This window comes from Oncorhynchus clarkii, chromosome 25 (assembly GCF_045791955.1).
Source record: "Oncorhynchus clarkii lewisi isolate Uvic-CL-2024 chromosome 25, UVic_Ocla_1.0, whole genome shotgun sequence".
Classification (NCBI taxonomy): Eukaryota; Metazoa; Chordata; class Actinopteri; order Salmoniformes; family Salmonidae; genus Oncorhynchus; species Oncorhynchus clarkii.
In genome coordinates this window covers 37,745,950-37,773,028 of record NC_092171.1, presented here as the reverse complement: position 1 = coordinate 37,773,028, position 27,079 = coordinate 37,745,950, and the positions used below count along the sequence as shown (strand labels likewise).

Genomic DNA, 27,079 nt, shown 5'->3' with positions numbered 1-27,079 from the left:
ATCTGCCAGTCGGCCAGACTCTTCCAGATCTGCCAGTCGGCCAGACTCTTCCAGATCTGCCAGTCGACCAGACTCTTCCAGATCTGCCAGTCGACCAGACTCTTCCAGATCTGCCAGTCGACCAGACTCTTCCAGATCTGCCAGTCGACCAGACTCTTCCAGATCTGCCAGTCGACCAGACTCTTCCAGATCTGCCAGTCAGCCAGACTCTTCCAGATCTGCCAGTCAGCCAGACTCTTCCAGATCTGCCAGTCAGCCAGACTCTTCCAGATCTGCCAGTCAGCCAGACTCTTCCAGATCTGCCACTCAGCCAGACTCTTCCAGATCTGCCACTCAGCCAGACTCTTCCAGATCTGCCAGTCAGCCAGGATCTGCCAGAACCGCCAGCCAGCCAGGATCTGCTGGATCCAACTACCTGCCTGAGCTTCCTCTCAGTGCTGAGCTACCCATCAGTCCCGAGCTACTTCTGTCCCGAGCTGCCCCTCTGTCTCGAGCTGACCCTCTGTCCCGAGCTGTCATTAAGGAGGGTCACCTATCTGGGGACGCTAAGGAGGTGGACCAAGACTATTATGGAGTGGGGTCCACGTCCAGCGCCAGAGCCGCCACCGCGGACAGATGCCCACCCACACCCTCCCCTATAGGTTTAAGTTGTGCGTCCGGAGTCCGCACCTTGGAGGGGGGGGTACTGTCACGTTCTGACCATCGTTCGTGTGTGTTTTCCTTGTTTTAGTGTTGGTCAGGACGTGAACTGGGTGGGCATTCTATGTTGGATGTCTTGTTTGTCTATTTCTATGTCTGGCCTGATATGGTTCTCAATCAGAGGCAGGTGTTAGTCATTGTCTCTGATTGGGAACCATATTTAGGTAGCCTGGGTTTCACTGTGTGTTTGTGGGTGATTGTCCTTAGTGTCCTGATGTCATTGTTCTGTGTTAGGTTACACAAGTATAGGCTGTTTCGGTTTTCGTTAAGTTTATTGTTTTGGTAGTGTTTGTGTTTAGTGTGTTTCTTCATTAAACATGGATTGCAATAGACACGCTGCATTTTGGTCCGACTCTCCTTCTCATCAAGAAAACCGTTACAATCTTGGCCAGGTCGCAATTGTAAATGAGAACTTGTTCTCAACTTGCCTACCTGGTTAAATAAAGGTGAAATAAAAAATTTATAAAAAATAGAATACATAATACTATCATCTGGATATAGATGAAGTTAAAACATGTTTTAACAGATTTACCAATGGCGTTTATATAAATAATGAAGAGAACAGGTTCCCAAAATCGACCCCCTGTGGTACACCTTTATGTATTTCAAGAAATTCCATCAATCACGATGACCTGGGATCTGTCACTAAGATAATCATGGTATTATGAACAGGTTTTCAGACCTATCGAGGACGACTTATTCAATAAAATACCAACAGTATCACAAGCTTCAGAACGAACATTTCATTTGAGTGTGGAAAGCATTGATAAGATCATTAACTACTAAAGTGGTTGTTGGTGTAATAGAGCCCAGTTCTAAACCCTGATTGGTTTAGTAGTAGTGCCCAGTGCCCAGGCCTAGGTCTAAACCCTGATTGGCATAGTAGTAGTGCCCAGGCCCAGGTCTAAACCCTGACTGGTTTAATAGTAGTGCCCAGGCCCAGGTCTAAACCCTGATTGGTTTAGTAGTAGTGCCGAGGCCTAAACCCTCATTGGTTTAGTAATAGTGCCCAGGCCCAGGCCTAAACCCTCATTGGTTTAGTAATAGTGCCCAACCCTAAACCCTCATTGGTTTAGTAATAGTGCCCAGCCTTAAACCCTGATTGGTTTAGTAGTAGTGCCCAGGCCCAGGTCTAAACTCTGATTGGTTTAGTAGTAGTGCCCAGGTCTAAACTCTGATTGGTTTAGTAGTAGTGCCCAGGCCCAGGCCTAAACCCTGATTGGTTTAGTAGTAGTGCCCAAGCCTAAACCCTGATTGGTTTAGTAGTAGTGCCCAGGCCCAGGCCTAAACCCTGATTGGTTTAGTAGTAGTGCCCAAGCCTAAACCCTGATTGGTTTAGTAATAGTGCCCAGGCCCAAGTCTAAACTCTGATTCGTTTAGTAGTAGTGCCCAGGCCCAAACCCTGATTGGTTTAGTAATAGTGCCCAGGCCCAGCCCTAAACCCTGATTGGCTTAGTAATAGTGCCCAGCCCTAAACCCTGATTGGCTTAGTAATAGTGCCCAGGCCCAGGTCTAAACCCTGATTGGCTTAGTAATAGTGCCCAGGCCCAGGTCTAAACCCTGATTGGCTTAGTAATAGTGCCCAGCCCTAAACCCTGATTGGTTTAGTAGTAGTGCCCAGCCCTAAACCCTGATTGCCTTAGTAATAGTTCCCAGGCCCAGGTCTAACTAAACCCTGATTGGTTCACATTACATTTCTCAGAATAAAATAGCAAAGTTGTGCATTTACCAAGGATCTTAGCTAGACAAGGAAGCCTTCAAATGGGCGATAATGAATAAGATCACTACGATCCCGCCCCTATGGAGAGGCAGCACAACTACAGATTTCCATCGTTTTTGAATAGTTCCTGATGACAATGTTAAATAAAAACTGTTACTAAGTTACTGAGTTACTGAGCCAACGACGGCGCTGCACACCTAATCAAATCTGTATTATTGTATTATTCTACTGTATTATTGAGTGTATGTTTGTTAATTCCATGTGTTGTTCTATGTGTCGAACTGCTATGCTTTATCTTGGCCAGGTCGCAGTTGCAAATGAGAACTTGTTCTCAACTTGCCTACCTGGTTAAATAAAGGTGAAATAAAATAAAATCAAATAGAAAATCAAATCAAATCAAATTGTATTGGTCACACACACATGGTTAGCAGATGTTAATGCGAGTGTAGAGAAATGCTTGTGCTTCTAGTTCCAACCATTCAGTAATATCTAACAAGTAACCTAACAATTTCACAACAACTACTTTATACACACAAGTGTAAGGAATTAATAACAATATGTACATATAAAGATATGGATGAGCGATGGCCGAACGGCATAGGCAAGATGCAGTGGATGGTATAGAGTACCGTATATACATATGAGATGAGTAATGTAGGGTATGTAAACATTATATATAGTGGCATTGTTTAAAGTGACTAGTGATACATTTATTACATCCAAATTTGTATTATTTGTCACGCCCTGAGTGAGTTGGGGGGGCATTCTTTGTTTTGTGTTCTATGTTTTCTATTTCTGTGTGTTTGGCCGGGTGTGGTTCTCAATCAGAGGCAGCTGTCTATCGTTGTCTCTAATTGAGAAGCATACTTAGGCAGCTTTTTCCCACTGGGTTTTTGTGGGTAGTTGCTTTCTGTTTTTGTGTCTGGACCAGACAGAACTGTTTCGGTTGTTCTCTTTGTTGTTTTGCTATTCAGTGTTCAGCTCAACTAATAAAAGATGAACACGTACCACGCTGCACCTTGGTCCTCACCTTCTTCCACCAACAGCCATTACATTTTTAAAGTGGCTAGAGGTAATTAGTCGGGCCCTGTGGATTTCTTTATTGTCTATAGCTAACAAAGCATCCAGGACTTATTTTTGTAAATAGCCCGAAAAGAAAAGCTTTAACTATCGTTCATCAAGTTTCCCCTATCAGCATCCGGCCCAATATCATTGTGAATAGGCTTAGAGGTTGTTTCAAAGAGATAGCCCGCTGAAATAAAATGGTGATTAGATGTATCAATGATGGACTTTTTTTTCTTCGTAATGAGGCCAGTGTCTGAATGAATTTGTTGGGGCAGAGAGGAGGAAGTAGAACCCTTCAGGAATTGGTCTCTTAGTGATGACACGAGGCTCAGATTTTGGTATTCACACATCTCTAACACAAACAACAGGGCAGTGGTGTGAAGTACTTTAAGAAAACTACTTTAAAGTACTACTTAAGTAGGTTTTTTTGGAGTATCTGTACTTTACTATTTATATTTTTGACAACTTTTACTTTTACCTCACTACATTCCTAAAGAAAATAATGTACTTTTTACTCAATACAGTTTCCCTGACACCCAAGAGTACATTTTAAAGGCTTAGCAGGACAGGAAAGTGGTCCAATTCACACACTTATCAAGAGAACATCCCTGATCATCTCTACTGCCTCTCACCTGGCAGACTCACAAAACAGAGAACATCCCTGATCATCTCTACTGCCTCTCATCTGGCAGACTCACAAAACAGAGAACATCCCTGATCATCTCTACTGCCTCTCATCTGGCAGACTCACAAAACAGAGAACATCCCTGATCATCTCTACTGCCTCTCATCTGGCAGACTCACAAAACAGAGAACATCCCTGATCATCTCTACTGCCTCTCATCTGGCAGACTCACAAAACAGAGAACATCCCTGATCATCTCTACTGCCTCTCATCTGGCAGACTCACAAAACAGAGAACATCCCTGATCATCTCTACTGCCTCTCATCTGGCAGACTCACAAAACAGAGAACATCCCTGATCATCTCTACTGCCTCTCATCTGGCAGACTCACAAAACAGAGAACATCCCTGATCATCTCTACTGCCTCTCATCTGGCAGACTCACAAAACAGAGAACATCCCCGATCATCTCTACTGCCTCTCATCTGGCAGACTCACAAAACAGAGAACATCCCTGATCATCTCTACTGCCTCTCATCTGGCAGACTCACTAAATACAAAAACACAAATGCTTTGTGTAAATTATGTCTGAGTGCTGAAGTGTGCCCCTAGCTATCCGTAAAAAAAATAAAAATACAAATTGTGCCGTATGGTTTGCTTAATAACATAGTCGAAATGATTTATACATTTACTTTATTTTTGATACTTAAGTACATTTTAGCAATTATATTTACTTTTGATACATAAGCATCTAAAACGAAATGCTTTTAGACTTTTACTGAAGTAGTAATAGTTTACTGGGTGACTCACTTTTACTTGAGTCATTTTCTCTTTAGGTACCTTTACTTTTACTCAAGTATGACTTATAGATACTTTCCCCGCCACTGCAACAGGGCAAAGGTCACTAATGTCTTCGGTGACAAACAGAAACACATTTCTCTGGCGTAGTCATAACATCTTTATGAATTGTTATAACTGCTATATGACTACCGCGAGTGCCAGAGATCTGAGGGGGGGTGTTAACGGTGAAGAGGTGTCATTAATTATCATACAGATTGTATCATACAGATGCTGTTCTTTCCTAAGAAAAGGTATAGTTGACCTAGGTAAATCGTACACACACTGAAACTGTATTTAAAAGTGAACTGTCGCTTTAAGCCTCGTCATTCTCCCATGCCAATTACCAGCCAACCAGTCTGCTAAGTTTAAGATGTTCCCTCCATCAGTCGGTGTCATGTCGTGCAGCTACCTCACTAACTAGTGTTGTTAAAAGCCAAGCTCTGAGTGTCTCTGGCCATCTTGTCTTCTCTGTACATTTAAACCTCATGAATTATATTAGGAGCACAGCAGGCTTAGACAACTCCTATCTATTATACATGTCTAAATGCGTTGTCAGTCAGTCTCTTTGCCCTGAGTGTGTGTGAGGGGGGGTCTGTGTGTGTATGTGTGTGTGTGTATGCGTGTGTGTGTGTATGTGTGTGTGTGTATGTGTGTGTGTATGCGTGTGTGTGTGTATGTGTGTGTGTGTGTGTATGCGTGTGTGTGTGTGTGTGTGTGTGTGTGTGTGTGTGTGTGTGTGTGTGTGTGTGTGTGTGTGTGTGTGTGTGTGTGTGTGTGTGTGAAAGACAGAAACAATAGAAGGGAAGAGTACCTGTTTAGGTGTGTATTCTGTCTCTGTGTTTGTACTTTGTCAAAGCACACTGCTGTGGTATTACAGTCTTTACTGAGCTATAATCTTGAAGTGTTGTGATGGTTTGTGTGTAGCTGTCAGTTATGTCCCTACCCATCACTTATCTCGGGGTACAATTTGATCAGTAGCATCCGGTAAAATATAGCTCAGCTGGACCACTGTGTTAAACGTAGCTCAGCTGGACCACTGTGCTAAACGTAGCTCAGCTGGACCACTATGTTAAACGTAGCTCAGCTGGACCACTGTGCTAAACGTAGCTCAGCTGGACCACTATGTTAAACGTAGCTCAGCTGGACCACTGTGTTAAACGTAGCTCAGCTGGACCACTGTGCTAAACGTAGCTCAGCTGGACTACTGTGCTAAACGTAGCTCAGCTGGACCACTGTGCTAAACGTAGCTCAGCTGGACCACTGTGCTAAACGTAGCTCAGCTGGACCACTGTGTTAAACGTAGCTCAGCTGGACCACTGTGTTAAACGTAGCTCAGCTGGACCACTGTGTAAAACATAGCTAAGCTGGACCACTGTGTTAAACGTAGCTCAGCTGGACCACTGTGTTTGTGTGCCTGTGTGTGAGTGAGTGTGTGTGTGTCTGTGTTTGTGTGCCTGTGTGTGAGTGAGTGTCTCTGTGTGTGTGTTTGTGTGTCTGTGTTTGTGTGTGTGTGTCTGTGTGTGTGTGTGTGTGTGTGTGTGTGTGTGTGTGTGTGTGTGTGTGTGTGTGTGTGTGTGTGAGTGTGTGTGTGTCTGTGTTTGTGTGTGTGTGTCTGTGTGTGAGAGTGTGTGTGTGTGTCCACTGGGCATGCACAATGTTGTTTTAACAACGTGGAATAAACAACGTGAATGTCTGTTGCCAGTGGGTCTCTCTCTCGCTCTGGCTGATATACCGACCTGTCATCAGCTATTCTGATCCCTATGGGATTGATGGGTAGTGGTCGTATTCCCGTGTACAGCCCATGACTCATCATTCTGGCTCCGTTCTGGATCACTCCCTGAGGGACTGAAGAGAGAGAGTAGAGAAAGAAGAGAGAGAGAGGAAAGAGAAAGGAGAGAGAGAAAGAGGGAGAGAGAGTAGAGAGAGAGAGAGAGAGAGAGAGAGAGAGAGAGAGAGAGAGAGAGAGAGAGAGAGAGAGAGAGAGAGAGAGAGAGAGAGAGAGAGAGAGAGAGTAGAGAAAGAAGAGAGAGAGTAGAGAAAGAAGAGAGAGAGAGTAGAGAAAGAAGAGAGAGAGAGTAGAGAAGGGAGAGAGAGAGAGAGAGAGTAGAGAAAGAAGAGAGAGAGAGAGAGGGAGAGAGAGAAGAGAGAGAGAGAGTAGAGAAAGAAGAGCGAGAGAGAGAGAGAGAGAGAGAGAGAGAGAGAGAGAGAGAGAGTCAGTAAGACACACACACATAGTATGATACAGTGCGCACACTTAAAAAGAGATGGACTTGATTTGCCATCTGCTTAGTATGTTTGTGGTTGAGGTTTAGAGATTCTAACAAGCCAAGCAGATCGCAAATCATTGTCAATGAACTTAAACTAAATCACATCATCCTAGAGAGGAGGGATAATGATGGGAGGAAAGAGAGATGATGACAGAAAGACATGGAGAAGGATTCCCTGCAAAGCCGCCAACTCAGATGGACACAATACAGGCCCAGGCGACACTAAACCACGGCCGCAACACTAAACCATGGCCGTAACACTAAACCATGGCAGCAACACTAAACCACGGCAGCAACACTAAACCACGGCCGTAACACTAAACCACGGCCGTAACACTAAACCATGGCCGTAACACTAAACCATGGCCATAACACTAAACCATGGCCATAACACTAAACCATTGCCATAACACTAAACCATGGCCGTAACACTAAACCATGGCCGTAACACTTAACCATGGCCGTAACACTAAACCATGGCCGCAACACTAAACCATGGCCGTAACACTAAACCATGGCCGTAACACTAAACCATGGCCGTAACACTAAACCATGGCCGCAACACTAAACCATGGCCGTAACACTAAACCACGGCAGCAACACTAAACCATGGCCGCAACACTAAACCATGGCCGTAACACTAAACCATGGCCGCAACACTAAACCATGGCCGTAACACTAAACCACGGCAGCAACACTAAACCATGGCCGCAACACTAAACCATGGTCTTGACACTAAACCATGGCCGTGACACTAAACCATGGCCGTGACACTAAACCATGGCCGTAACTCTAAACCACGGCCGTAACACTAAACCACGGCCGAAACACTAAACCATGGCCGTAACACTAAACCATGGCCGTGACACTAAACCATGGCCGCAACACTAAACCATGGCCGTGACACTAAACCACGGACGCAACACTAAAGCACGGCCGTAACACTAAACCACGGCCACAACACTAAACCATGGCCGCGACACTAAACCACGGCCACGACACTGAACCATGGCCGCGACACTAAACCATGGCCGTAACACTAAACCACGGCCGCAACACTAAACCATGGCCGCAACACTAAACCACGGCCGCGACACTAAACCACGTCCGTAACACTAAACCACGGCCGCAACACTAAACCACCGCTACACTAAACCATGGCCGTAACTCTAAACCACGGCCGCAACACTAAACCACGTCCGTAACACTAAACCACGGCCGCAACACTAAACCACCGCTACACTAAACCATGGCCGTAACACTAAACCACAGCCGTAACACTAAACTATGGCCGCAACACTAAACCACCGCTACACTAAACCATGGCCGTAACACTAAATCACGGCCAAAACACTAAACCACGGCCGTAACACTAAACCATGGCCGCAACACTAAACCACCGCTACACTAAACAATGGCCGCGACACTAAACCATGGCCGTAACACTAAACCATGGCCATAACACTAAACCATGGCCGCAAAACTAAACCACCGCTACACTAAACCATGGCCGTGACACTAAACCATGGCCGCAACACTAAACCATGGCCATAACACTAAACCATGGCCGCAAAACTAAACCACCGCTACACTAAACCATGGCCGTGACACTAAACCATGGCCGTGACACTAAACCATGGCCATAACACTAAACCATGGCCGCGACACTAAACCCTTGCCATAACACTAAACCATGGCCGTAACACTAAACCATGGCCGCGACACTAAACCATTGCCATAACACTAAACCATGGCCGTGACACTAAACCATGGCCGTGACACTAAACCATGGCCGTGACACTAAACCATGGCCGCAACACTAAACCATGGCCATAACACTAAACCATGGCCGCAACACTAAACCATAGCCATAACACTAAACCACGGCCGCAACACTAAACCATGGCCCTAAACCATGGTCGTAACACTAAACGACGGCCGCAACACTAAACCACGGCCATAACACTAAACCATGACTGCGACACTAAACCACGGCCGTGACACTAAACCATGGCAGCAGCGTGGAGTAATGGAAGTGCTGGAGTCGACTAAGCATGTATAGTAGCGACGTGGGATCGAATCCAACCACAGACATTCTCCCGTCTACATCCATGACTCTGTATCTACCATCTGAAATGTCTACATAAAAGAGGAAATTCTGAAGGAGGACGAGTCTCAGTTCTGTACCGTGACCTCACAACATGTCTCTACTACACATTGTTATGTAGTTCAGAGTGAAACAAACATACATGGAACAACGTGCTGCAAGACATATTCTCCTTGGCCCAGTAACAAGGCTTTCTAAAGTTAGGTCAGAGACAGAGAGGGCTTGAAAACACACAAAACATGGAGAGAGAGAGAGAGAGAGAGAGAGAGAGAGAGAGAGAGAGAAAGAGAGAGAGAGAGAGAAAGAGCGAAAGAGAGAGAAAGAACGATAGGGAGAGAGAATGTAAACAGAGAAAAGACTATAGAAATGATGTGGGACAGTGTGTTTTAAAATAACAACTGAGTCAACACATTGGAATGATAGAATGGACAACAGACTGAAAGAGAGAAATAGGGACGAACAGCTTGTTACATGGTGGAAGAGTGACTAGCTAGCATGTTCACTCACACACTGCTTGGATTAGACCTGAGTTAGACCCATCAATACTCCTCAACACACACTTACACACACGTTGGTTAACGTAGGACACAACCTCCCCACAACAGAGAGAAACATACAGGGATGAATTCAACCTCCCCACAACAGAGAGAAACATACAGGGATGAATTCAACCTCCCCACAACAGAGAGAAACATACAGGGATGAATTACACCTCCCCACAACAGAGAGAAAGAAAGAGGGATGAATTCAACCTCCCCACAACAGAGAGAAAGATAGAGGGATGAATTTAACCTCCCCACAATAGAGAGAAAGATAGAGGGATGAATTCAACCTCCCCACAACAGAGAGAAAGAGAGGGATGAATTCAACCTCCCCATAACAGAGACAAAGATAGAGGGATGAATTCAACCTCCCCACAACAGAGAGAAAGATAGAGGGATGAACAATTCTAGAGCAGATGACAGTTTTGGAGAGCCTTGGCAACCCCCTTTCCCCCAACTGCCATGGCAACCGTATACAACTATGTCCGCTTTAGTGACAGTTGCTAAGCTAGCTAACCAACCAAAAGAAGGCTAAATCGAATAGCAGGGATGGAAATGCTCTCTTTCTGATTTTATCTCAACCCCTGAAAAGAAAGGGGCCCCGACAAACACACACACACACACACGCAAAAACACACACACACACACACACCCACGCACACACACACACACACACACAAACAGACACGCACACACGCACACACACACACACACACACACACACCCACACACACACACACACAAACACACACACACACACACGCACACCCACACACACACCCACACACACACACGCACACAAACACACACACGCACACAAACACACACACCGACAGTCAGGCTGTGTGTGTGATAGGATGCGAAGTGACAGAGAGACGCGGAGAGGGGATGACATTACGGTGGTTGGGCTAGCACAGGGAGGGGCAACCCCAGTCCTCGGGAAGCCTGATTGATGTCACACTGTTGCCCCAGCTAAAACACCTGACTCCAATAATCAACTAATCACGATCTTCAGTTTGGAATGCAATCAGTTTAATCAGCTGTGTTTGCTAGGGATTGGGGGAAAGTGTGACAATGCTCTGGCCCCACTTAGGACTGGAGTTGCCCCTCCCTGGGCTAGCAGGATGAAAGTCTTGTGGGAAACCTGCTTTGTAGTACCATTGTAGCAGGTCCAGGTTACACAATACTGTTCATTCATACACAGGGACATCAGGGATGGGCTAAATGCCTTCAGAGAGAAAGTGCACGCAGACTATCTTAGCTTGGACACAGGAACGACTGGAATGCTTTAAGTCGATAGGAAGGGAATAAAGAAAGCAGGGTCGAATCAAATGGTAGAGAGTAGCGTGAAGTCGTACAGTTTTAAATAGTATCAACAATGTGATATAGATATTACTGAATGGCTGTGAACATACCTGGCAGATTAATGTACCTTAACCTCTCATCATCTCCATCCGTTTCTCTCTCTCTCTCTCATGTCCAGCACTCTCTTTCAACTCATCTCAGTCTCTACCTCCCTCTACTAATCTCATTATAAAATCTGCATCCCAAGTGGCACCCTGTCCCCTATTTAGTGCACTACTTTTGACCAGAGTTCCATTGCCCCTGGTCAAAAGTAGTTCACTATATAGAGAAAAGGGTGCACTTGAGGAAATAATCCAAAGTGTCATGTCAGCAATCTACTCTCTGATGTGCTTCTCTAATGCGGGTCTACACTGAAGTTCTCATAGAGGCCAGATGTTGTCATTGAAAATAAGAATTTGTTCTTAACTGACTTGCCTAGTAAAATAAAGGTTAAATACATTTCAAAAGGTCAATCTGAGAAGCAGGAACACTAACCAGATCCATACATACACACTCCCTGGAATGGAATACTGTTCTGAACTTTGACCTTTCGATCAATGTAGTGCACCTGATGCTTCCCCTCCATGACAGACACAGGAGCGAAGAATTAGAGCTGGAAGAATGGACAATCCTGACATGTCTGACTGACAAACACTTGTGTTACACAGTCTGGCCACTAGGGGGAGAGCCTCTCCCCACTACACACAGAGGTACAGCAGGGGATGGACAGGGATAACCCACTCACACTCAGTTTCTCTCTCTTTCTCCTTTCACATGACCGTCTCTCTATGTCTCTCTCCATCTGTCTGTCTGTCTGAATGACAGAGCAAGGAGGCCTACAGAGCAAGGAGGCCTACAGAGCAAGGAGGCCTACAGAACAAGGAGGCCTACAGAGCAAGGAGGCCTACAGTGCAAGGAGGCCTAAGGAGCAAGGAGGCCTACAGAGCAAGGAGGCCTAAGGAGCAAGGAGGCCTACAGAGCAAGGAGGCCTACAGAGCAAGGAGGCCCTGTCAATTCCCTCTCTGTGTTGTTGTATGTGTCGAACTGCTTTGCTTTATCTTGGCCAGGTCTCAGCTATAAATGAGAACTTGTTCTCAACTAGCCTACCTGGTTAAATAGAGGTGAAATTAAAAAAATAATGAACAATTCAATTCAAGAGCTTTATTGGCATTAATCAATTAATATGTTTACATTGCCAAAGCAAGTGAAATAGATACAGTTGAAGTAAGTTTAAAAACACCTTAGCCAAATACATTTAAACCCCGTTTTTCACAATTCCTGACATTCAATCCTAGTAAAAATCCCATGTCTCAGGTCAGTTAGGATCACCACTTTATTTTAGGAATATGAAATGTCAGAATAATAGTAGAGAGAATTATTTATTTCAGCTTTTACTTATTTAATCACATTCCCAGTGGGTCAGAAGTTTACATACACTCAATTAGTATTTGGTAGCATTGCCTTTAAATGGTTTAACTAGGGTCAAATGTTTCAGGCAGCCTTCCACAAGCTTACCACAATAAGTTGGGTGAATTTTGGCCCATTCTACCTGACAGAGCTGGTGTAACTGAGTCAGGTTTGTAGGCCTCCTTGCTCGCACACGCTTTTTCAGTTCTGCCCACAAATCTTCTATGGGATTGAGGTCAGGGCATTGTGATGGTCTCTCCAATACCATGACTTTGTTGTCGTTAAGCCATTTTGCCACAACTTTGGAACTATTCTTGGAGTCATTGTCCATTTGGAAGACCCATTTGCGACCAAGCTTTAACTTCCTGACTGATGTCTTGAGATGTTGCTTCAATATGTCCAAATAATTTTCCTGCCTCATGAAGCCATCTATTTTGTGAAGTGCACCAGTCCCTCCTGCAGCAAAGCACCCCAACAACATGATGCTCCCCCCCGTACTTCACGGTTGGGATGGTGTTCTTCGGCTTGCAAGCAAGCCTCCCTCTTTTTCCTCCAAGCATAACAATGGTCATTATGGCCAAACAGTTCTATTTGTGTTTAATCAGACCAGAGGACATTTCTCCAAAAAGTACGATCATTGTCAGTTGTGCAGTTGCAAAGCGTAGTCTAAATTTTTTATGGAGGTTTTGGTGCAGTGGCTTCTTCCTTGCTGAGCGGCCTTTCAGGTTATGTCGACATAGGACTTGTTTTACTGTGGATATAGATACTTTTGTACCCATTTCCTCCAGCATCTTCACAAGGTCCTTTGCTGTTATTCTGGGATTGATTTGCACTTTTCGCCCCAAAGTATGTTCATCTCTAGGAGACAGAACGTGTCACCTTCCTGAGCGGTATGGCGGCTGCGTGGTCCCATGGTGTTTGTACTTGCATACTATTGTTTGTACAGATGAACGTGGTACCTTCAGGAATTTGAAAATTTCGCCCAAACATGAACCAGACTTGTGGAGGTCTACAATTTGTTTTCTGAGGTCCTGGCTGATTTATTTAGATTTTCCCATGATATCAAGCAAAGAGGCAATGAGTTTGAAGGAAGGCCTGAAATACATCCACAGGTACACCTACAATTGACAAAAAAAAATGTCATATAGCCTATCAGAAGTTTCTAAAGCCATGACATAATTTTCTGGAATTTTCCAAGCTGTTTAAAGGCACAATCAACTTAGTGTATGTAAACTTCTGACCCACTGGAATTGTGATACAGTGAATTATAAGTGAAATATTCTGTCTGTAAACAATTGTTGGAAAAATGACTTGTGTCATGCACAAAGTAGATGTCCTAACCGACTTGCCAAAACTATAGTTTGTTAACAAAAAATTTGGGGAGTGGTTGAAAAACGAGTTTTAATGACTCCAACCTAAGTGTATGTAAACTTCCAACTTCAACTGTAATAAATAAAAGTGAAATAAACAATAAAATTAACAGTAAACATTAGTCACAGAAGTTCAAAAAGAATAAATGTCCTATTATGTCTATATACAGTGTTGTAATGATGTGCAAATAGTTAAAGTACAAAAGGGAAAATGAATAAACATAAATATGGGTTCTATTTACAATGGTGTTTGTTCTTCACTGGTTGCCCTTTTCTTGTGGCAACAGGTCACAAATCTTGCTGCTGCGATTGCACACTGTGGTATTTAACCCAATAGATATGGGAGTTTATCAAAATTGGATTTGTGTAATCTGAGGGAAATACGTGTCTCTAATATGGTCATACATTTAGCAGTTGGTTAGGAAGTGCAGCTCAGTTTCCACCTCATTTGTGGGCAGTGGGCACATAGCCTGTCTTCTCTTGAGAGCCATGTCTGCATACGGCGGCTTTTCTCAATAGCAAGGCTATGATCATTGAATCTGTAAATAGTCAAAGCTTTCCTTAATTTGGGGTCAGCCACTGTGGTCAGGTATTCTGCCACCGTGTACCCTCTGTTGAGGGCCAGACAGTATTCTAGTTTCCTCTGGTTCATCGTTAATTCTTTCCTTTGTGTAAAGTAATAATATTTTTGCAGACAGAGCTCTCTCTGTCTCTGTCTCTGTCTTGTTCTCTTCTTCTCCATCAGAGTAAGCTATTTCTCCTTCTCCCCCCCAGGTTCTGGTTATAGGGTAATCTGATCCTAGATCTGTGGTTGAGGTTATTTTCACCTTCATCAGTTATTAGGGATGGGGTAGAGGCTAAACCTGTGGCTATTGGCTAAACCTGTGGTAAGCCTGCTAAACCTGTGGCTATTGGCTAAACCTGTGGTTATTGGCTAAACCTGTTGTTATTGGCTAAACCTGTGGTAACTGGCTAAACCTGTTGTTACTGGCTAAACCCATGGTAACTGGCTAAACCTGTGGTAACTGGCTAAACCTGTGGTAACTGGCTAAACCCGTGGTTATTGGCTAAACCTGTGGCTACTGGCTAAACCTGTGGTAACTGGCTAAACCCGTGGTTATTGGCTAAACCTGTGGTAACTGGCTAAACCTGTGGTTATTGGCTAAACCCGTGGTTACTGGCTAAACCTGTGGTAACTGGCTAAACCCGTGGTTATTGGGTAAACCTGGCGTTAGCACATTCATATACCCACTGAATCCGCATTCTGGATGTTCAGGTTAATTCACTATACAAGACTGAGGCTTTCACCATGGCATTATGGCTATTCTCTTTTATCTAACCTTTATCTAACCTTTGCACTAATATTTTTAACAAGTAAGTTGACCTGTAAACAGATTATCTTTATAAACCAATAACGGGAATGAACGGGAAGAGTTGCAGGAGCGAGGAAAGATATATTCATAATTTTACCGACTTACATTTGACTGTTTATCTTATCACAAATACAACCTCTGTGTTCAGTAATGTCAATGCACTGGCCTATAAACCATCTTATCACAACTACAACCTCTGTGTTCAGTAATGTCAATGTACTGGCCTATAAACCATCTTATCACAACTACAACCTCTGTGTTCAGTAATGTCAATGCACTGGCCTATAAACCATCTTAACACAATTACAACCTCTGTGTTCAGTAATGTCAATGCACTGGCCTATAAACCATCTTAACACAATTACAACCTCTGTGTTCAGTAATGTCAATGCACTGGCCTATAAACCATCTTAACACAATTACAACCTCTGTGTTCAGTAATGTCAATGCACTGGCCTATAAACCATCTTAACACAATTACAACCTCTGTGTTCAGTAATGTCAATGCACTGGCCTATAAACCATCTTAACACAATTACAACCTCTGTGTTCAGTAATGTCAATGCACTGGCCTATAAACCATCTTAACACAATTACAACCTCTGTGTTCAGTAATGTCAATGCACTGGCCTATAAACCATCTTAACACAATTACAACCTCTGTGTTCAGTAATGTCAATGCACTGGCCTATAAACCATCTTAACACAATTACAACCTCTGTGTTCAGTAATGTCAATGCACTGGCCTATAAACCATCTTAACACAATTACAACCTCTGTGTTCAGTAATGTCAATGCACTGGCCTATAAACCATCTTAACACAATTACAACCTCTGTGTTCAGTAATGTCAATGCACTGGCCTATAAACCATCTTAACACAATTACAACCTCTGTGTTCAGTAATGTCAATGCACTGGCCTATAAACCATCTTAACACAATTACAACCTCTGTGTTCAGTAATGTCAATGCACTGGCCTATAAACCATCTTAACACAATTACAACCTCTGTGTTCAGTAATGTCAATGCACTGGCCTATAAACCATCTTATCACAATTACAACCTCTGTGTTCAGTAATGTCAATGTACTGGCCTATAAACCATCTTAACACAATTACAACCTCTGTGTTCAGTAATGTCAATGCACTGGCCTATAAACCATCTTAACACAATTACAACCTCTGTGTTCAGTAATGTCAATGCACTGGCCTATAAACCATCTTAACACAATTACAACCTCTGTGTTCAGTAATGTCAATGCACTGGCCTATAAACCATCACTGTGAGTACAGAGGCCTCATTCACTTCGGTAAAACCATTGTTTCTCTTCACAGTGAGCAGTACAACGACAGGGTCAGCCAGCATCATTAACTCTTTATTAGACCTGTAAAGCAATTCCCATCCCCAGTACCAAGACCAGTACCTAACACAACACACTAAAGTCTCTAATCTAGTGCCTTATACTCAGAAATCACAGCCCAGTGATTTAAACAAACTGTCTCTCTCCTTTAGAATGTATCTTTAAGTGTTTGTATTGAGAGACGAGGAGAGGACAGGAAACAGTAGAGAAGAGGAAAGAAGCTGGGGGGGGGGGCTGTGGGTCTCTGTATCAACACAATAACCTGGATGGACTGAGAGAGTAAATACAGACAGAGGGATGGAGGTAGAGAGAGACAGGGATGGAGGGTGAGAGAAGGAGATGGAGGGTGAGAGACAGGGATGGAGGGAGAGAGAAGGAGAGAGAGAGAGAGAGAGAGAGAGTGATGGAGGGAGATAGTGGGTGATGGAGGGAGAGAAGGATAGGGATGGAGAGAGAGAGACAGGGATGGAGAGAGAGAGACAGGGGTGGAGGGAGAGGGACATGGATGGAGGGAGAGGGACAGGGATGAAGGGAGAGAGAGGGATGAGGGAGAGAGACAGGGATGAAGGGTGAGAGAGGGATGGAGGGAGTGAGAGAGGGATGGAGGGAGAGAGAGGGATGGAGAGAGAAGGAGAGGGATGGAGAGAGAGAGGGGTTGAGTAAGAGAGAGAGTGATGGAGGGAGATAGCGAGGGATTGAGGGAGAGCAGGATGGGGAGAGAAGGAGAGGGATGGAGAGAGAGACAATGATGGAGGGAGAGAGAGGGAGAGAGACAGGGATGGAGGGAGAGAGAGGGATGAGGGGGAGAGAGGGATGGGGAGAGAGACAGGGATGATGGAGAGGGACAGGGATGGAGGGAGAGAGAGAGAGAGAGAGAGGGATGAGGGAGAGAGAGCAATGGAGGTGAAAGACAGGGATGGATGGAGGGAGAGAGAGAGACAAGGATGGAGGGAGAAAGACAGGGATGGAGGGAGAGAGGGGGATGAGAGAGAGACAGGGATGAGAGAGAGAGACAGGGATGTAGGGAGAGAGACAGGGATGGAGGGAGAGAGACATGGATGGAGGGAGAAAGACAGGGGATGGAGCGAGAGAGACAGGGAGAGAGAGGGCTGGAGGGAGAAATACAGGGATGAGGGAGAGAGACAGGGATAGAGGGAGAAAGACAGAGATGGGGAAGAGATACAGGGATGGAGGGAGAGAGACAGGAATGGAGGGAGAGAGACAGGGAGAGAGACAGGGATGGAGGGAGAGAGACAGAGAGAGAAAGGGATGGAGGGAGAGAGATGGGGATGGAGGGAGAGAGACTGGGGTGGAGGGAGAGAGACAGGGATGGAGGGAGAGAGACAGGGAGAGAGACAGGGATGGAGGGAGATAGACAGGGAGAGAGACAGGGAGAGAGACGGGGAGAGAGACAGGGAGAAAGACAGGAATGGAGAGAGACAGGGAGACAGGGAGAGAGAGAGGGAGAGAGAGGGAGAGAGAGAGAGGGCTGGAGGGATCTGTAAACTGTGGTCCATGCTATGCTCCAGTGGGTCTCTACAACGACGGAGGAAGGATTCTTTACTCACACTCACTCACTCACTCACTCACTATCACACACACACACACACACACACACACACACACACAGGTTTCTATACTCACAAAGATGAGCAGTGGCACGCAGACAGAGGAGACAAAGAAAACAGGCAGACAGGCAGACAGAGCAGACAGACAGGCAGAAAGACAGACAAGCAGACAGGCAGGCAGGCAGGCAAGCAGGCAGACAGACAGACAGACAGACAGACATACTGGCACTTTCTTAGCAGAATAACTTCCTAGGTCAAAACACTAAATACATAGATTGAAACACACACATCTAAAGCAGTCAAACGCTCACATGCACATAGTACACAGAAATACACACAGACACATGTTAGCCATTAGCCCGAGGGATAAAGGGTTGACTAACCAATCCTATAGAATTACTACATAGCACTGATGGAGGTCATATACACTGAGTACAAAACATACCGGATCCTTCCATGACACAGACTGACCAGGTGAATCCAGGTGAAAGCTATGATCCCTTATTGACATCACCTGTTAAATCCACTTCAATCAGTGTAGATGAAGGGGAGGAGACAGGTTAAATATGAAGGGGAGGAGACAGGTTAAAGATGAAGGGGAGGAGACAGGTTAAAGATGAAGGGGAGGAGACAGGTTAAATATGAAGGGGAGGAGACAGGTTAAAGATGAAGGGGAGGAGACAGGTTAAAGATGAAGGGGAGGAGACAGGTTAAAGATGAAGGGGAGGAGACAGGTTAAAGATGAAGGGGAGGAGACAGGTTAAAGATGAAGGGGAGGAGACAGGTTAAAGATGAAGGGGAGGAGACAGGTTAAAGATGAAGGGGAGGAGACAGGTTAAAGATGAAGGGGAGGAGACAGGTTAAAGATGAAGGGGAGGAGACAGGTTAAAGATGAAGGAGACAGGTTAAAGATGAAGGAGACAGGTTAAAGATGAAGGGGAGGAGACAGGTTAAAGAAGGATGTTTAAGCCTGGAGATAATTGAGATATGGATTGTGTATGTGTGTCATTCAGAGGGTGAATGATTTTAATATTTAAGTGCCTTTGAACGTATTATGGTAGTAGGTGGCAGGCGTAGGGCTGTTGCGTTGACTGTATTACCGTCACACCAGCGATCACAAGTTATGAAGGCAGTCAAATTCCACGAGTTCGTTTAGTCACGGTAATTAGGCTTCTCCAAGCTCTGATGCTGCTGATGGTCATTAGTAGCCTACCAAACGTGCTAACTGCCTGGTACTCAGCATTCTGTTGTCCCTCTAATCACTCTAGGTGAAATGTTCTGATCTGTTGTGTCAGTCACATTCCGTATAAAATGTATTTTATTAATTTGGAATATATTGCATCCCACAACTGTCCCAGACTATATTTAAATATGTATTTCTCGCACAGTATAGAATAGGTCAACTTTTGTACTATGGGGGATAGTAAATTGACAGAGGCTAGTGCATTTTTGCTGTTCGTTAGGCCTACTCATCTTATAGGCTGACGTAAATGTGGACAGTTCTTTGAATATCTTCACAATGCACCTAGGAATAAGGATAAGGACACGCGCAGTTGCGTCCCCGAGGTGTCTGTCTTCACTTGTAGCCTGTGAGAAAGACCAGATCACATGATGGAGAGCACGCAGCACTCAGGGAGAAAGGCACAACAACGGCATGGAATTTAGTGCATTAAGGCCACAAAGGAGATGCCGCTGTGAAATTTGAGGCATTATCAAGCGCTTGTCAAATTGTGAATGAGAGACTGATGGGTACAGCCGGCGCAAAAAAACAAAGCAGAGCTCATTGCCTTTCAAGCAACTTCTTTCAAATCATTATTAAAGTTGCATCATGCAGCCTTACAACGTATTAAAAATCAAAACATATCAGCTCGATGTTTGTAGAACAACTAAAGTTACATTAATAACTCTAAAGTGCCTTGCTAAAGTATTCACCCCCCTTTGCATTTTTACTATTTTGTTGCTTTATAACCTGAAATTAAAATAGATTATTTGGGGGTCTGTATCATTTGATTTTACACAACATACCTACCACTTGTGAAGCAAACAAGGAATAAGGCAAAAAAAAAATGAAAACTTGCATAACTATTCACCCCTCAAAGTCAATCATTTGCAGAGCCACCTTTTTGTAGAGCCACCAGCAATTACAGCTGCAAGTCTCTTGGGGTATGTCTCTATAAGCTTGGCACATCTAGCCACTGGGATTTTTGCCCGTTCTTCAAGGCAAAACTGCTCCAGCTCCTTCAAGTTGGATGGGTTCCGCTGGTGTACCGCAATTTTAAGTCATACCACAGATTCTCAATTGGATTGGAGGTCTGGGCTTTGACTAGGCCATTCCAATACATTTAATTAAATGTTTCCCCTTAAACCACTCGAATGTTGCTTTAGCAGTATGCTTAGGGTCATTGTCCTCCTGGAAGGTGAACCTCCGTCTCAGTCTCAAATCTCTGCAAGACTGAAACAAGTTTCCCTCAAGAATTTCCCTGTATTTAGCACCATCCATCATTCCTTCAATTCTGACCAGTTTCCCAGTCCCTGCCAATGAAAAACATCCCCACAGCATGATGCTGCCACCAAGATGCTTCACTGTGGAGATGGTATTCTCGGGGTGATGAGAGGTGTTGGGTTTGCTCCAGATGTAGCATTTTCCATGAGGGGCAAATAGCTCAATTTTAGTCTCATCTGACCAGAGCACCTTCTTTCATATGTTTAGGGAGTCTCCCACATGCCTTTTGGCAAACACCAAACTTTTATGCTTATTTTTTTCAAGCAATGGCTTTTTTTCTGGCCACTCTTCCTTAAAGCCCAGCTCTGTGGAGTGTACGGCTTCAACTGATCCTATGGACAGATACTCCAATCTCCGCTGTGGAGCTTTGCAGCACCTTCAGGGTTATCTTCGGTCTCTTTGTTGCCTCACTGATTAATGCCCTCCTTGCCTGGTCTGTGAGTTTTGGTGGGCGGCCCTCTCTTCGCAGGTTTGTTGTGGTGCCATTTTCTTTCCATGTTTTAATAATATATTTAATGGTGCTCCGTAGGATGTTCAAAGTTTCTGATATTTTTTTATAACCCGACCCTGATCTGTACTTCTCCACAACTTTGTCCCTGACCTGTTTGGAGAACTCCTTGGTCTTCATGATGCCGCTTGCTTGGTGGTGCCCCTTGCTTAGTGGTGTTGCAGACTCTGGGGCCTTTCAGAACACGTGTATATATACTGAGATCATGTGACAGATCATGTGACACTTAGATTGCACACAGGTGGACTTTATTTAACTAATTATGTGACTTCTGAAGGTAATTGGTTGCACCAGATCTTATTTAGGGGCTTCGTAGCAAAAGGGGTGAATACACACACCCCTTCATAGCAAAAGGGGGTGAATACACACACCCCTTCATAGCAAAAGGGGGTGAATACACACACCCCTTGTCCATATATTTTTGTAGAATTTTTTGAAACAAGATATTTTTTAAATTTCATTCACCAAATCCAAATAAAAACTCAATTTAAATTACAGGTTGTAATGCAACTAAATAGGAAAAACGCCAAGGAGGGATGAATACTTTTGCAAGGCGCTGTACCTATTTATATGATCTAGTTATAGTAAGTTAAGGTCAAATCAAATCTAATTGTATTTGTCACATACACATGGTGAGCAGATGTTAATGCGAGTGTAGCGAAATTATTGTGCTTCTAGTTCTGACAGTGCAGTATATCTAACAAATCAACTAACAATTCCCCAACAACTACATAATACACACAAATCTAAAGCGATGAATGAGAATATGTACATGTAAGTACAGTTGAAGTCGGAGGTTTACATACACCTTAGCCAATAGACTACTTTTTCACATTATCATGTTTCTTTAGACCTGTCTAAAATAATTCATGAATTTATTGTGAAGGTGTAGGCTATATTACATGGATTTATTGTGAAGGTGTAGGCTATATTACATGGATTTATTGTGAAGGTGTAGGCTACATTACATGGATTTATAGTGAAGGTGTAGGCTATATTACATGGATTTATTGTGAAGGTGTAGGCTATATTACATGGATTTATTGTGAAGGTGTAGGCTATATTACATGGATTTATTGTGAAGGTGTAGGCTATATTACATGGATTTATTGTGAAGGTGTAGGCTATATTACATGGATTTATTGTGAAGGTGTAGGCTATATTACATGGATTTGTTAGATTTTTAAAAATGTAGATGTTCCATGTGTGGAAGCCAGGAGATGTTAAATGTGTTTATGTTAATTAACCGTGAGACCCACAGTTATTTGGTGAACACTTTCAACACCTTGTAGAGTCCATGCCCTGGTGAACACTTTCGACACCTTGTAGAGTCCATGCCCTGGTGAACACTTTCGACACCTTGTAGAGTCCATGCCCTGGTGAACACTTTCGACACTCAGAGACAGACTCAGAGACAGACTCAGAGCAGAGACAGACTCAGAGACAGACTCCGAGCAGAGACAGATTCAGAGACAGACCCAGAGCAGAGACATATTCAGAGACAGACTCAGAGCAGAAAGAGACTCAGAGACAGACCCAGAGCAGAGACAGACCCAGAGCAGAGACAGACTCAGAGCAGAGACAGAGTCAGAGACAGACTCAGAGACAGACTCAGAGACAGACTCAGAGCAGAGACAGACTCAGAGCAGAGACAGACTCAGAGACAGACTCAGAGCAGAGACAGACTCAGAGACAGAGACACTCAGAGCAGAGACACTCAGAGCAGAGACAGACTCAGAGCAGAGACACTCAGAGCAGAGACACTCAGAGCAGAGACAGACTCAGAGCAGAGACAGACTCAGAGCAGATACAGACTCAGAGCAGAGACACTCAGAGCAGAGAAAGACTCAGACATGTAGATGTTGAAGCTATAAAAATAGGCCATCCATGTTGTTGCCAGGTAACAGAGTGTGTTTATCAAACTAACGGAATGGCTTCTCCTGGGTCATACCAGTGGTGTGTGTGTGTGTGTGTGTGTGTGTGTGTGTGTGTGTGTGTGTGTGTTACCAACAGCTTTAAATAAGGGATAATAAAGACAGTCTCTGCTCTACTGTATACCACAAGCATGGTCTATGCACAGCGACAGCAATGCACTCCCGTTTAGCATTAACGTTTCACTGCAGTGGGATACGTCCGGGTCACACAGAGGTTATCTTGGATGTCTTAAAAAACACCTCACACAACATGGTTATGTATTCGTTTTTTTAAAGAAGGTACCAGTACCATGTCAGATATAGAGTTGAAATATATTGCATTTTGAGTTTGCATCCCAATATTACACTTTATATACATCACAGGAGACTGAATATATAGGTATCTATTTCACTGTAAGGTCTACTACACCTGTTGTATTCGGCGCACGTGACAAGTAAACCTTGATTTGATATAACAAAATCATTTGACATAGATTTCCGACGTTAAAAAAATCACGTTTATTAACTATGGAATTATGAAACATATTTCTAACATTCCACCCATGAGGTCACTAATAAGCAGGTTTGTGGTCACAAATTATACAGTCGATCATTGTGACATTGTGGTCAGTATCAGAGACATCGGGGTCAGGATTAGAGACATTGGGGTCAGGATCAGAGACTTCGGGGTCAGGATTAGAGACATTGGGGTCAGGATCAGAGACTTCGGGGTCAGGATTAGAGACATTGGGGTCAGTATCAGAGACATTGTGGTCAGGATCAGAGACATTGGGGTCATTATCAGAGACATTGGAGTCACGATTAGAGACATTGGGGTCAGGATCAGAGACATTGTGGTCAGGATCAGAGACATTGTGGTCAGGATCAGAGACATTGTGGTCAGGATCAGAGACATTGTGGTCAGGATCAGAGACATTGTGGTCAGGATCAGAGACATTGTGGTCAGGATCAGAGACATTGTGGTCAGGGTCACAGAGTGTTTGCAGAGTGTTTGCAGTCTGAATGCAAAGCTTGTGATTGAGGTTAAGGTTGTGGTTGATATACAGTACATGATCTGGCTGTCCTCTCCTCCTCTCCTCTCCTCTCCTCTCCTTTCCCCTCCTCTCCTCTCCTCTCCTCTCCTCTCCCATTCTCCTCCCTCCCCTCAATTACTCACTCCTCTTCGCTGAATCTTTTTCTTTTCATCCATTTATTAGAAACTGTGTTGAAGTCGATCTATTATTCACAAAGTGTTTACAACCTGGCGTTCTGCAAAAATCTGAGGGGCCTTTTAGTGCTGTGTTCAAGATAACTAAATTAGCAACACTTGACATTAAAGGCACAGCAACAGAGTAAACACACACAGTCACTCCGAACTACTGTCACTAAGGTACACCTACAGCTCATCTCTTGGCAGTAGTACTGTAGACTACTTTATCAACGACCTTAACCCAGAGTCTCTCAGAGCGTTCACACTCAGCCCACTGACACAACCTATCAGATGACAGCACAGTCAAAGCCTACTTGAACAGAGCAATAGTCAATTATGAGGCATCAAAGCCAAACAAACTGCTAAATATTAAGAAATGCTATAGATGGAAGGAATGTAGTGTGGAAATCTAGCAGAAAACAATTAGCCAACAACAAATTCAATCCCTTTTAGACCACTTCCTGGAAGAAACGTGTCACTGTAATTGTGACTTCTCCAATTCTATTTTTTTGTTGCCCTATAACAAAAAACAAACAGCAAAACCATATTCATGATCAACTAAAGACTACCAGAACCCACTGGATTCTCCAATTACATGACAAAATACAAACCCTTCAACCCAAACAAGCCTGTGGTGTTGATGGTATCCCAAATGAAATTATGAAATATACAGACTACATATTCCAATTGGCTATACTTAAACTCTTTAACATAATCCTCAGCTCTGGCATCTTCTCCAATACTTGGAACCAAGGACTGCTCACCCCAATTCACAAAAGTGTAGACAAATTTGACCAAAATAATTACCGTGGGATATGCATCAACAGCAACATTGTGAAAATCCTCTGCATTATCTTCAACTGCAGACTAGTACATGTCCTCAGTGAAAACAATATACTAAGCAAATGTCAAATTGGCTTTTAACCAAATTACCGTACAACAGACCACGTATTCACCCTAGATACCCTAATTGACAAACAAACAAAGGCAAAGTCTTCACATGCTTTGTTGATTTTGGGGTGTCAGGGTATTCTAGTGGTTAGAGTGTTGGACTAGTAACTGGAAGGTTGCAAGTTCAAACCCCTGAGCTGACAAGGTACAAATCTGTCTTTCTGCCCCTAAACCAGGCTGTCATTGAATATAATAGTTTGTTCTTAACTGACTTGCCTAGTAAAATAAATAAAAAAAGCTTTTGACTCATGTTGGTATGAGTGTTGATGGCAAGCGGGGGAAAACACACAACATCCATGTACACAAGCAACAAGCGTACGGTTAAAATGGTTAAAATTTGCAGAAATCTAATTTCTTTCCTGGGGGCCGTGGGCTGAGGGCCGAAGGCAGGGATGCAGCTTGAGCCCTCTTCAATATTTATATCAATGAATTGGCAAGGGCTCTAGAACAGTCTGAAGCACCGAGCCTCACCCTACTTTACTGTTTGCAGATGATCTGGTGCTTCTGCCCCCCCCCCCCCCCCAAAAAAAAATGGAGGGCCTATAGCAGCACCTACATCTTCAGTAGAGATTATGTCAGATTTGGGCCCTTACAGTTTATCTCAGTAAAACAAAAACCACCTAGACGCTAAACATCAGCACGGCAGGTGACTTCCACAAAGCCCAGAGAGTACACAGTGGCAGAATACCTGGCTAAAACTCTTGTGAGTGTAATGTTTACTGTTCATTTATGATGTTTATTTCAATCGTTTATTTCCCTTTTGTTTATTGTAATTTTCACTTGCTTCGGCGATTTAAACACATGTTTCCCATGCCAATAAAGCCCTTTGAATTGAGAGAGAGAGAGAGAGAGAGCGAGAGAGCAGAGAGAGTGAAAGAGAGAGTGAGAAAGTGAGAGCGAGCGAGAGCAAGAGCGAGAGTGAGAGAGAGAGACGGAGAGACACATTGGAAAGAATTAACAAAAAAACAGAGCAAACTAGAATGCTATTTGGCCCTAAACAGGGAGTACACAGCGGCAGAATACCTGACCACTGTGACTGACCCAAAATTAAGGAAAGCTTTGACTATGTACAGAGTCAGTGAGCATAGCCTTGCTATTGAGAAAGGCCGCCGTAGGCAGACATGGCTCTCAAGAGAAGACAGGCTATGTGCTCACTGCCCACAAAATGAGGTGGAAACTGAGCTGCACTTCCTAACCTCCTGCCCAATGTATGACCATATTAGAGAGACATATTTCCCTCAGATTACACAGATCCACAAAGAATTCGAAAATAAATCCAATTTTGATAAACTCCCATATCTACTGGGTGAAATTCCACAGTGTGCCATCACAGCAGCAAGATTTGCGACCTGTTGCCACGAGAAAAGGGCAACCAGCAAAGAACCATTGACAACCCATATTTATGCTTATTTATTTTATCTTATGTCCTTTAACCATTTGTACATTGTTAAAACACTGTATATATAATATGACATTTGTAATGTCTTTATTGTTTTGAAACATCTGTATGTGTAATGTTTACTGTTAATTTGTATTGTTTATTTCACTTTATATATTCACTTTATATATTATCTACCTCACTTGCTTTGGCAATGTTAACACGTTTCCCATGCCAATAAAGCCCTTGAATTGAAATTGAATTGAATTGAGAGGGAGAGAGACAGAGAGAGAGAGAGGGTGAGAGAGACAGAGAGAGACAGAGAGAGA

General features: G+C 43.8%; 1 protein-coding gene across 1 annotated transcript in view; it reads right to left on the bottom strand.

Moving 5' to 3' along the window:
- LOC139383545 (forkhead box protein N3-like) overlaps window positions 1-27,079 on the bottom strand; it is a 132,525-nt gene that overhangs the window by 8,215 nt on the left and 97,231 nt on the right. Inside the window, exon 5 of the mRNA XM_071128122.1 lies at window positions 6,685-6,793. Coding sequence (XP_070984223.1) covers window positions 6,685-6,793 — 109 coding nt within the window. The remainder of the gene's footprint in view (window positions 1-6,684; window positions 6,794-27,079) is intronic.